Source organism: Cariama cristata, unplaced genomic scaffold (genome assembly GCF_000690535.1).
Source record: "Cariama cristata isolate BGI_N322 unplaced genomic scaffold, ASM69053v1 scaffold36441, whole genome shotgun sequence".
NCBI classification, from domain to species: Eukaryota; Metazoa; Chordata; class Aves; order Cariamiformes; family Cariamidae; genus Cariama; species Cariama cristata.
In genome coordinates, this window is record NW_009600562.1 from 6,830 (window position 1) to 18,889 (window position 12,060).

At 36.3% G+C, this 12,060-nt stretch overlaps 1 protein-coding gene across 1 annotated transcript; it reads left to right on the top strand.

The window, feature by feature from the left end:
- Window positions 1–828: 828 nt before the first annotated feature.
- Window positions 829–11,983, top strand: TXLNG (taxilin gamma; the record flags this gene model as incomplete). The annotated part of the gene is made up of 8 exons (XM_009710062.1): window positions 829–1,129; window positions 1,844–1,935; window positions 5,300–5,470; window positions 6,205–6,399; window positions 7,862–7,981; window positions 9,030–9,104; window positions 11,270–11,362; window positions 11,888–11,983. Coding segments are annotated over exons 1-8 (1,143 nt in total), but the record flags the coding sequence as incomplete, so codon positions are not given.
- Between the last annotated feature and the right edge of the window lie 77 nt (window positions 11,984–12,060).

The following is a 12,060-nucleotide window of genomic DNA, read 5'->3' on the forward strand; positions in this document are numbered from 1 at the left end:
GATGATTTCATAGATGTGAATTTTAACATTTCAAAAATGGATGTGCTCCTGGTGCTGTTTATCATTTGTGTTACAACAACAGATTTTCTGCAGTCATGAGCTGGCAATTGTGTTTGGCATTCTGATTGAAGTAGTTTAAACTCTTACCCTATGTATGTTGTCGAAACAATGTATTTCTGTGGATTTCTTTAGACTTCCTAGCAGGTTAATTCTTCTTCCCTCACACCCCCCCCCCCCCTTCCTTGCAGTATGTCTCTTGAATGATTTTAAAATTGGTATCTTCCAGTTTTCCAAAACTAATATGTAATAAAATTGGTTTTAATAATGGTGTCCTCCTGTCTCAATTTCTGTACTTCATTTTTCAAATAACAGTACATAAAGCTGGTCAAACTCTTTGAGTTGTAGATTTAATATAGTTAGCATTGATTTGTGAGGTACATTTTGAAGAACTATGAGGGAGAAGTGTTTTCATTTAGGATTGTGTGCTTTAACAGCTGAGATGATAGCCAATTAGTTCTGGAGCTTTAAGAACAGATTTGCATGTGAATTTTTAATTTCTAGAGTGTAAACATTTTTGCAATGACAAGATATCGAAGTTGTCTCATAATAGAGTAAGTCATATTTTGGGCTGTTGTGTGCCCTTTTCTTCATCACTCTTTAGGCTCGTTCTCTGTGCAGTTACTTATATACCTGACTTAACAACAGTATCAACGGTGGCATTTTAGTCTTATTTGCCCGTGCAAAAGTGGAAGTTTTCAATTTAAATACAGTTGCTTGACCGTTTACTTCCACTTCTTCCTTTCCCTTCTGAAGTTGGTTGGTGGTGCAATGGAAGAAGCTGGATCTCAGGAGATGGAAATGAATAACCAGGATCAGCTGGTGAACAGCAAGTGCAATGAATTGTCTGACCCAGCTGTGTTGCAGCATGCGCAGTCCAACTGTTATGGCCTGGAGAACACGGGCACATTGGAAGAAGCTGAGTATATCGCAAAGAGCAGAAAGCTCCTGGGGTCCACGTGCTGCTCTCAGGAGTCTCGTGAGGAGACTCCTGGGAGAGAAGAAGCCCGTACTGATCCACCTGATGGCCAACAAGATCCAGAGAGTGAAAAACACAAAGAGAAAACTTTGGGTATGTTCCTTTCGGCATTTTAATTTTTAAATGGCTTTCATATTTTTGTAAAATAGCTGTACGTTTGCTCTGTCTTTGTCTCAAGTCTACCCTGTAGCCAAAACTTGTCATCTTTAACAGGGTGTTCTGAGAAAATGTGCACTTCTACTTAGGAAAGGACAGTTCTTGATGCATATATAAGAATCCTTTAGCTCGTAACACTATTTTTACAGGAGTTTTGGTAATAAATGTAATAATAATGTGGTACTTACTAATCAGCTTTTTTAACTTTCCAGTTGTTGGATTAACTTTTAAATTTGGGATTGCGGTGTTCAATGCTACCAAAGCACTGCTGATACTTAAATTCCAAAGGCTTATTAAAAACACTTGTGTGAATATCCTTTATTAGCAAAACTTAACCTTTTGAATTTCACTCTTTCAGAAATTTATTTTTATCTGTGTTATTATAAACTATAAAACAAAAATATTTTTTTGTGGTTTTAAGATTAAAATAACTTTTGCTGTCCAAGTTGTGTAATGGCACATTGGCAAGACACATTTAGTCTTACTGTGATGACTTCCCATTTGTCATCCATTAGGATTATGCAGCTATCAAACCAGAGAACAACTTGACTCACACTAATTTCTCATGGTTCTGTATTTTTCTTCTATAAACAGGCTGCTTTTCTGGTATGTTTTTTTTCTCAATATGGTTGTCTTTCGTATAATTCATAGGAAAAGAAGTGCTATTATTAATGCAAGCCTTGAACACACTTTCTACTCCAGAGGAAAAGCTGGCAGCTTTGTGCAAGAAGTATGCTGATCTGGTAAGTAATTTGTAAAGATAGCAGAGTTATTCATGTGTTAATATTAACTGTGGAATGCAAGAACTTTCTAATACAGGACAGCTAATGATTTTGAATATTTCACAGTGTTGGTAGAAAAAATCCCCACAAACTCTGAGCCTTATTATGAGTATTGCTTCAGCCAAACTTGCATGTAGTCATTTCACTTCTACATGACTGCCTAAATCCAAAGAAAAAATAGGTTATGATAACTTTTTGATAACTTGGTGTTGAAGCATAACATTAGGATTAACAGAAAAGCTAAGAGTTTCTTTTGGGAGTAATTATTCTCTTAGTTTTTGTCTGTTGATAAAGCTTTTGTGCTAGCATTTTATAATTTATACCCTTTAGGATAAAGGGAAAGAACATACTGTGATACCAAGATTTGGAGAAAAAAAAGTTCAGTTGTACTTGCTTTACTCTTCAGTGATTTTTAGAAGTTGGAAAGATCTAGGTTTAATTTTGCTTTGTGCTTTCTCATCACACAAAGGAATGGATAGAAAAGAATACATTTCTTCAGGAAGAAACCAAAAAGGCAAAATGTTAGCAGTAATTGGTCATAAAGTGCATTCCCACTCCAAATAGGAGAAATGATAATTTATTCTCTAAATTGATCACAAAATCGAGGGGGGGTTAAGTCTCATAAGTTCACTTTTCAGAATGGGCCTGGAGACAAAAATGCTTGACTTGTTCATCTTGAGACAGGGACAGACAAGAATGGAAAGACTGGAAATACTATGTGTATATGTTTTCCCACCATATTTGTAGTTATAAAATGAAGGCAAAACTAAAGACATATCTGAATAGCTTGACAAAAGCATAAGATTTTCCTTCTGTAGATTTCAAGTGTATTATAAACGGAAACGTTTCTGAAAATGGTACAAAGGCTGCACAACATGGCATAACTCTTCTGAAATAAATTTATTCTTCCTTTGAGATTAATAATGTCTCCAAAGGTTTGAGGATGAGCTAGCAGGTAGTCTTTTTACTCACAGAGGCAATGCTAATTACTTAAGTATGGAGTTAGATTAGTTCTGTTTAGGAAATCCTGAGTTCCTCTTTGGAGGTCTGTTATGTTTTTGCTTTGTTTTCCTTACGCTCTCACATGCATGCTCTTGCTCACATAAGTGAATTTCCTTCAAAACCAGCAGTTTCTCAAAGAAGTTGCTTTCATTTAAATGAGAAACAATAATACTTCCATAGTGCAACTCGAGGGTGGGGAGCCCACCTAAAAATGAGCTTTGATATTGTGAGAGAAAAATGCAGTAAATTAGTTAGTTCTTATGAGCAATTGCTAGTGCATATGATTCCTTTTCTATTTGAGCAAACAGCTCCCATGTCAAATCACAGTGGTGGTGATGATGGCCTGCATGAGAAGCTAGGTTGGCATGAATTCCTCGCTTTTGCAGAAAGAAAAAAGTCTGCACCATCTTCACTTTGAGGTTTTTTTTGTTTTTGTTGAAGGAAACATCTCAAAACAATTAGGGAACAGCTAGACCAAATGAATTGTAATTTCATCGAAGAAGCTTGGCAATCAGGAGAGATGTGTTCACGTTAATGTTTTTTCCCCTCCCAGGAGAGGATCCATGGTCTATAGGTAGAGTAAGCATTCACAGTCCATAGATAGTCACCATCCCAGAAAACCAGTTGCTTTCCCCTGATGCTCAGAACTGCTGGGAAGTTGGGTGGGAGCTTGTTGGGGTGTAACAGTAGCTCTGTTTTAGCTGAATGAGTCTTAGAGGTACTCTGTTCCCCTTAGAAAGTTTAGGTTGGCTCTGGTTGTGTTCCTTTTAAGATGCATTCTTTTCTTCATGATAGTGGTGGTGAACCACTGGCATAGGTGTCAGCTTTAATGCCGGCAGAGGTTTGAACTGTTCATGACAGTGCACCTACAATGCTTTTTTTCTTTTTTTAAAGATTCATCATCTTTAAAGCTCACTGTCAGGTTTTTCAGTGGTGTCTCATGAAAAGGACTGTACAATAAAGGTAGGAATGCCTCTCTCCTGGCAAAAGATCTTCCACAATTTTTTTTTTCCTAATTTGGAATCTATCAGGAGATCAGTTTGTGATGCAGGAACGTTTGCATCCTTGGTGATATGTCTTACACTGGCGTACTTTAACAGGCCTGAAGTTGCATAGGTATGCAAACAGCACAGCCACTTGAAGTGTTGTTTTTTTTTCTGGCCACCCAAGAAAAGGGCTTTTTATGTTTGGATATCAAAATATCCCCTTAACATTCCTTTTCTCTAAACTAGATTAAATATACATTTAATTTACTGTTGTCATGGAGGTCCTTAACTTTATTTATTCTTTCTTCTGTGCTTCAGCATTATTTTGAGCTCTTTCAGAAAACCAGCATCATATTATTCTTCTGTCGTGGTGATGTTCCTTGTTGCCAGCTGCCTTTTCCTGTGGTGTCCCGAGGCTGAGGCACTATCTAATAAGGAGCAGTGTTACAGTTAACACTGATACCTTCTTTACAATAGAACAGACTCCAAATAATACGGTTTCTTGGGGAGCCCAAAAATCATGTATAATGGAACTTACTCTCAGCTAGGTATTAATGCAAGAAATGTCTAATCACTGGATATTTATAGAATAGATTTTGAAGTCAGCACTGTATACAAAGTTTAATGCTGTCATCTACCGTCTAAACAGCCTAAAGGAAATAAAACAAAAATTTTGCTTCAGATAGTTGAGACTATAGATCTCTTAAGTCATCAAAGTCTGGGCTGTGCAGCTTTAATAGTATTTGACTTGATTTGTCAGGGATGCTAGTTGTATCTGTTCCTTTCTGAAATACTGAGGCATTTTACAAACTTGTATGAATTACTGCTTCCTTTCGTAGGAGCTCCTGCTGACAAGAAAGAACTCTGTACACAGTTCTGGGTTTTTTTCTTTTTGATAGTAAAAACAAGACCTGTTAGATAAACAGCTGTGTGTATGTTACAGATAAAGAGTGGAAGAAGTTGTGACTTGTTGAAAACCCAGTTTCAGTTGGCTTTTAATTGTATCTGCTACATCGTTTTTTCTCAGGGCTAGTCCTACCCCTGTAGCTGAATGCAAGCTGATAGCCCATGGTCAACAGGTCCATGGTCCCTGTTCCTCAAAGGCAAATGCTTGTTAAGTTGGAATTTGTATATTTTTGTCTTCTGTCCTTATGCATTTAGAATTGTCTGTAGAATGGTGGGAGTTTCTCTTTAAGATCAACTTGGGGGTCTTAATGAAATTATTTGACTTCCTTACTTTCATCTAAAATGTTTAAAAGTTTGTTCGGTCTGCTCATCTAGATGCATAAAGATAGTTTGACCTATGTTTATTTAATAAATATACTCTCTAATATTAGTTGGAGGAGAGCCGGAATGTTCAAAAGCAGATGAAGATACTGCAGAAGAAGCAAGCACAAGTTGTGAAGGAGAAAGTCCACTTGCAGAGTGAGCATAGCAAGGCCATTTTGGCACGTAGCAAACTGGAATCTCTCTGTCGGGAGCTTCAGCGTCATAACAAGACTTTGAAGGTTAGTTTGTTTACATAAATTACAGTGGCAGTGGTGGTGAAAATCTTACTTACTGATTACTGCTTAAAATCAGGTCTGCTGCTTTTACATACTGCTTTGCACCGTTACCTGTACCTGTAGAAGATGAGTGGCACATGGCATAAGTGTACCTGATTTTAAGGTAAAGAATATGGGGGTGGTTCAACTCGCTAATTTTTTTCCCCCTCAAACTGGTTTGTATTACTTGCAGTATGTGATCTTGCCATATTTGTTTCTGGGAACAGTGCTGATGACCACTGGAAAAAATAGCACAAGTGAAATAACAGCAGCATGAAATGGCAGGGTATCAAAAAAGGCTTAATTCTGTCAGTGTAATGGATGGGAGTGAAAAGGAAGAGAGCCAAGAGATTCTTATCTGTGATCACTGTAGGAAAGTTCATTATAGTATCAGTGCTGGTTTTAACATCTGAGTAATTCTTACGCTTGCAAAGGTATTCATGTACCATCATACACTACCAACCTCTGAGTAATGTTAGTAGTGGTAAGGACAAGGTTCTCTAAAAGTTTTGGAATTTCTAGATTCTTCATTCCATGCACTTTGTATGGGTAGTCAGCAAAGCATATTATGATTGTGGTTTATATTAACTCTGGAACTTGAAACGGTACAGAAGTGAATTATTATGGTTGTTTCTGATGCAAAAATTCTAAAAAGGTGCATGATTTGGCTTGAACACGTTAATTTTCTCTCATAAAAGGAAGAAAACATGCAGCAAGCACGTGAAGAAGAAGAAAGACGGAAAGAAGCAACTGCACACTTCCAGATTACACTGAATGAAATTCAGGCTCAACTGGAACAGCATGATATACATAATGCCAAGCTCCGTCAGGAAAATATTGAACTGGGGGAAAAACTGAAGAAACTCATTGAGCAGTATGCATTGCGAGAAGAGGTGCTTACATTATGCTTCTAATGGGATTCTGTTAGTTCCTGGACTGTAAGGGTCAGATAATTATTTAAGGGGGAGGAAAAAACCCTAATACTTTATAGCCATCATGTGTGTATAGATATATTTTAAATTATTCTTTTTACTTCACTACTGTGAAAAATTAGGTAGCTGTTTGGCCCGCTATCTGCCTTTGCTGTCTGGTTTTGCATATCTAAATTCAAGATGCATCAAAAAAAAATCTTTCACAGTGAAAGCGGTCGAATAGAAATAAGTTGTCCAGAGATCGTGGAATCTGTGTCTTTAGAGGTATTCAGAACTCAACTGGGCAACGTGTGAGCAACCTGATCAGACTTTGAAGTTGACCTTGGTTTAAGTGGACTAAATGGCTTCTAAAGGTTATTTCCAACATAAATATGTATTAACATTTGAAGTTCTTGTAAATTATAATTTCACATTGTAATGGGAGGGGATATAAGAGCTATTCTTTATCTTATTTGTTTTGGTTATTAAGCTTGGGGGTTTTTGGGAAGCTCCATCGTGTATGTAGCTCTTCTTGTTGGCATAGAATCAAAGTAAGCTATCATGCTTTAAGAATATATTTGGACTGGTATCATGGACTGTATTGTAGGGCTGACTGAGCCAGCTTTAATTGGCACCAGCGTATGAACTAGCCAGTCTAAGCTACAGCAGTGGAAAACAGCCAATTCTCCTTCTCAAAGAGAGAACTAAGCTTCGAGGAGTTCTACAGCTACAATTAGTTTCCTAGTTCTTAGCTGGCATAGGAGGTTTGGAATATAATTTCTCAACTGGGTTTTTTTTTGTTGATGGTATTATGTGTGGGTTTTTTGGGGTTTTGTTTTGGTTTTTTTTTTTTCAATCTGGATGGGTTAAAAAACTCTCTGTAGACTAGTTCCCCACCTTTTGCGATCGTGGAATATTTGTATCTACCATGAGATAACTTGGGGAAGAGAAAAGGTAGGAAGGTGCCTTGTGCTACTTTACAGATGGAAGTAAGACTGCAGACTTCAACAATTTGTGGAATTTCATCAGCTAAATAAACTATTGCTGCTAACTTAGCTAATTTTGAGCTTTTTTTAATTATGAGGACTAGAGCTTTTAGAAGTAACAAAGTACAATAAGGATTAGAGGTAGATAGATGAACTTTAGAAGGAAGGATAGAGGTTACTTGGTTCAGGATTTTTGAAATGTCTAGTCACTTCACAGTGACTGACAGTATTGTACCAATTTAATAAAATATGCATATGGCTTCCATGAAAGACAAAAAAAGCGTAGTTATAATGTATGGAGATAAAGGGAGAAAAAAGGCATGTAAAACAGTCTTTTGCTGCTCTTTCTTTTGCGTGAAAATTTGAAACAATATGCATCTCCCCATACACGTATGCTTACCTTAATTGACCAGTGGACTGTTTGTATTTGACTAATATGATTTTCTTTCTTCCTTTAGCATATTGAGAAAGTGTTCAAACATAAAGAACTGCAGCAGCAACTTGTGGATGCCAAGCTTCAGCAAACTACCCAACTTATTAAAGAAGCAGAGGAGAAACATCAGCGAGAAAGGGAGTTTGTAAGTGAATTCTGTGTATGCTAAGAGAAATAACAAAACCCACCAAAGCAGACTTTTCACAATTTAAAGCAAATGCAGCAAATTGAGAGGACTATCTTATGAAAGTTAGGATAGATTTCAGCAGCGAGACTGAGATTTAAGTTTTGTGTATGTATGATGCCTACAATATTACTGTCCGTATTTACAGGCAAGTGGTGTTACTGTTTGGATTTTCTCAGCAAATGTGCTGGATATCATTTAGATTTTTCTTAGGCTGGGAAATGTCTTGAGCTGAAACACCAAAGGTACTTTCTCGCAGTCAAGAGTTGTAACTTCTGGTTTTATGCTATAAGAAATAACAAATGCAGAATAAAACATGCTTTTCTGAACGATCTGTCCCCAAAACTGTGCCTGATGTTTTCTTTGTATGTTGATAATCAGCAATTTACTTGCAGTCTTCCAAGAAGTTTGCTTCTAATTAAAAAAAAAAAAGATTTTTTTTTATGCTCCTTATGTATCTGTAATTTCTAGGCAAAAGCCTTGCTTTTCCTGTATAATCTTAAAATGATCATCCAGTGTTGGACTGTTCTGTATTTTTAAAACATAATTTTGGAATCATAAGCTGATGAAAATGTCTTCAAAGATGAACCTACAAGATGGTGTCAAGTTGAAGCAAAATTGGTTTGAACTGGCCTGTAAAGGCAGTATTAGTGACTGGAGAAATGGAGGTGGAAAATAAATTAGAGAGGTTACAGAACAGTTATAAATTACACAGTTTGTTAATGAACTACTCGTATAAATTTAGCAGTTCAGACTTGCTACAGAAATAGAAACACTGACTCATGCTACCAATTAGAAAAAGGTCTCAATAAAAATTTCTGCATGCCAGCACATGCTTTAAGTTGTATACATGAAAGTATAGGATAATAATAAAAAAGTCTATGTGAGAAAACATGGTTCAGTGGCCCTTAGATGGTGTTAACATTTGTTCATTTTTCATCGTAGATGAAGTTAAACACTTCTTAGGAGTACTTTCTTCATTATGTGGCTTTTTGTATTGTTTTTTTAGCTGCTAAAAGAAGCTACTGAGTCCAGACACAAATGTGAACAGATGAAGCAACAGGAAGCTCAGCTGAAGCAGCAGGTACCTCTTTTTTTAACACAGTGTTCTTCAATAATAGTTCTGAAAAGAAAATACCAAGAGATTTGTGATTGTAGTGAACACAGCGCAACATATGAAAAAACACATGTTATCATTCATCAGAGGCAATATACTATTTGTAAAAAATACTTGGTATTTTTTTAGTTAAGTCTTAAATTTAATTTTGAGTAGGTAACTCTTCAGTAGTGAAGTGTGAAGTATAAATTGTAAAGGCTTGACGTTTTATAGTTGCGGTTTAATGCATCTGGAGAGTAGTGTTACTGGAAGGTGCTAAACATTGAATTGCTGGAGGTTTTTTTAATCCTTTTAATAGTGTTAATGTTACAAAGACTAGAATATATGAAAGCTTAAGAATGTATGCATTGTGGTGGCTACTTTACCATTCTTTGGCTTCACTGAAACTGTTGTTCTCTCTTCTGAAGGTATTTTTATCTGTTTTTTATAGCTGTTGGGGACAAGAGAGGCCATTATGACTGTAAAGAGTTGGGTGGGGATTTCTACCCAGGCAGGTTTTAGAATTTGTTCCTTGCTGTTTCCATCTCATGCTGTTGTGTAGGTTTGGGAGCAAGCGACATCACGCTTATCCCTGTAGTTAACGCAGATTTAGTAACCCGAGTGTCTCTGTCTGCAAAAACCTGCTATCTTCAAATTGTTTTCTTGCTGTAAATGCTACAGCAAAGTCCTCTCTTGAGAGTGGAGAGATGGTCTCCAGCTTTTACGCTGTGTTCTGGATCACCTGCGGTCATCGACCACACGAGCTTGGTGCATAAGGCAGAGGGAAGTGGTAGGTTCAGCTGACATCCCAGCATCTGAGAAGCAGTGGCTGTTCCTTTTATTGTATACCTCTTATTGCTTCAGTTTTTTGAGGTTTTGTATTAAGTCTCCTTGCAAGCTCTATTTCATGCTCTTTTTTCATGCTTCTAGTACCTAATTCTTTTCAAGGCTTTCCAACAGTTAGATTTAAAGTGGATGTGTATGTGTGTAGTTAAATGTAATCATACGCACACATCTCCATTGGACTTGGATATTAATGAGTTCAAATTCTCCCAAATAGTTTTTTTGCCATGCTTAGTCTTTTATGATTTTTTCCAAGTTGGTCACCCTTTATTTAAAATCCCACTGCCTTTGTTATGCTTTTTAATAGCAACCATGTGTATAGTTTGTGGTTTCCTGGGGTCAACAGCTTTTTTTTGTAGAATAAGACAAGCTAGAAAGTTCAGTCACAATAATGGCAAAGAGTCGTGATGTACTGATGACAACCTAGGCTAATTCCTGTTATTGGATTTCCTCTACTATTAGAGCAAAATACAGTATTTCTGTGCTCTGAATTGTATTGTCCTGCAACCCTCAATGTCAGAATTGAGAAAACTGATTACTCTTCAGTTGGAGTAAGAAGTTACTAGTAAACGGTCATGTACTCTTAGAACATCAAATCACACACTGATAATATAAGCTGTTCTAATAAGAACCATAACCCAAATTTTTTTACGTTATATTAATTAACACATTTTGCAGTTCCTTCTTGATGATTGACCTTGTGGTGCCAGGCAAGAAAATTTTCTGTCATCAAACGTTAATGCTTGTTAAAATGTAATGCTTTTCACTATTAAATTAATTCCTTGTCAATATTCACTTCCATGACTTATGCTTACTGGGCAGATTTCGTAGGTTGTGAATGTGTATTTTGGTTTCTGGAATCAAGCATGATTGTTTTGTGCCAGCCTTGGCTGTTAGCTTTGGCTGGTTAAGGTGGAAATGTAAGTCTTTTTCTAAGTTTAATTTCATTAACCATGTGCTCAATTTCCTGTATATGTGTATGTCCACATATTTTTTGTAGTGGTGAAGCAAAAATGACATAGTGATGAGCTGTGACATTTTCCAACGTTTTATTAAACATAATATCTTTTTTAGTTCAGAATCTATTGCTGTTCTATAAACATAGAAGTCTCCTTTATATGTAATTTGAATAGCAAGTTTTCGGACAAGTTCTGCATGCCTCTCAAATGGAAATCTTAGGATAGTATAGAAAAAAAAGATAAAAAGAAGTTGCTCTTCTATTATTTTGAGTTGAATTTTGCCCTATACCTTAATATTTTTGTATTTGTATGCAGCTGTTCAGATTAATGTTGCTGCTTCTTTGCCAACAGCTTTCTCTTTACATGGATAAGTTTGAAGAGTTCCAGACCACCATGGCAAAAAGTAATGAACTCTTTACAACCTTCAGGCAAGAAATGGAGAAGGTACTTAAAGGATTACTTTGTTTCATAAAAAGTAATATAAAAATGCATGCTGTTAGTGGGATGCATTTTAGATTTTATAACAATGTTTGCATTCTGAAAATGTATGGAGTACTTTAACACTTAATTTGGATCATAAGATAGGGCATAAGAATTTGTCATATTATGGAAGACAAATGTAACTTTTTCTGGTTTTTGACATACTTGCATAATACCTAAATCCTAATTTCAGTGTTCTATTGAAGGCATACAATACTTCTTGGTGTTTTTGGCTGTGCTTATATTAAACTTTTCCTGGAGCTTTTTATTAGTCATACTTGAAGTTTGCTAGTCTGTTTCTTTTAAGAATCAATCTTGTTTTCTTTGCAGAATCTGTATTTGCAGGGTTGATTTTGTGCAGAAAGACTTTTCTGTAAAATAACTTGTTCAAACTAAACTTGGAAAGTAATACTAAGAAGTCGAATTACTCATGTAAACATACCTATGTTGCAACACAAGCCACAAAATGAAGTATTTTATCTTTTGTAGATGACAAAGAAGATCAAGAAACTGGAAAAGGAAACCATAGTGTGGCGTACCAAATGGGAAAACAACAACAAGGCTCTTCTGCAAATGGCTGAAGAGGTAATTAGCTTTCAAGCCACAGTATGGCTAAATCAGAGTCTGCGTCCTGGAGAACTTCATAAAGTTTTTCAGTTTTG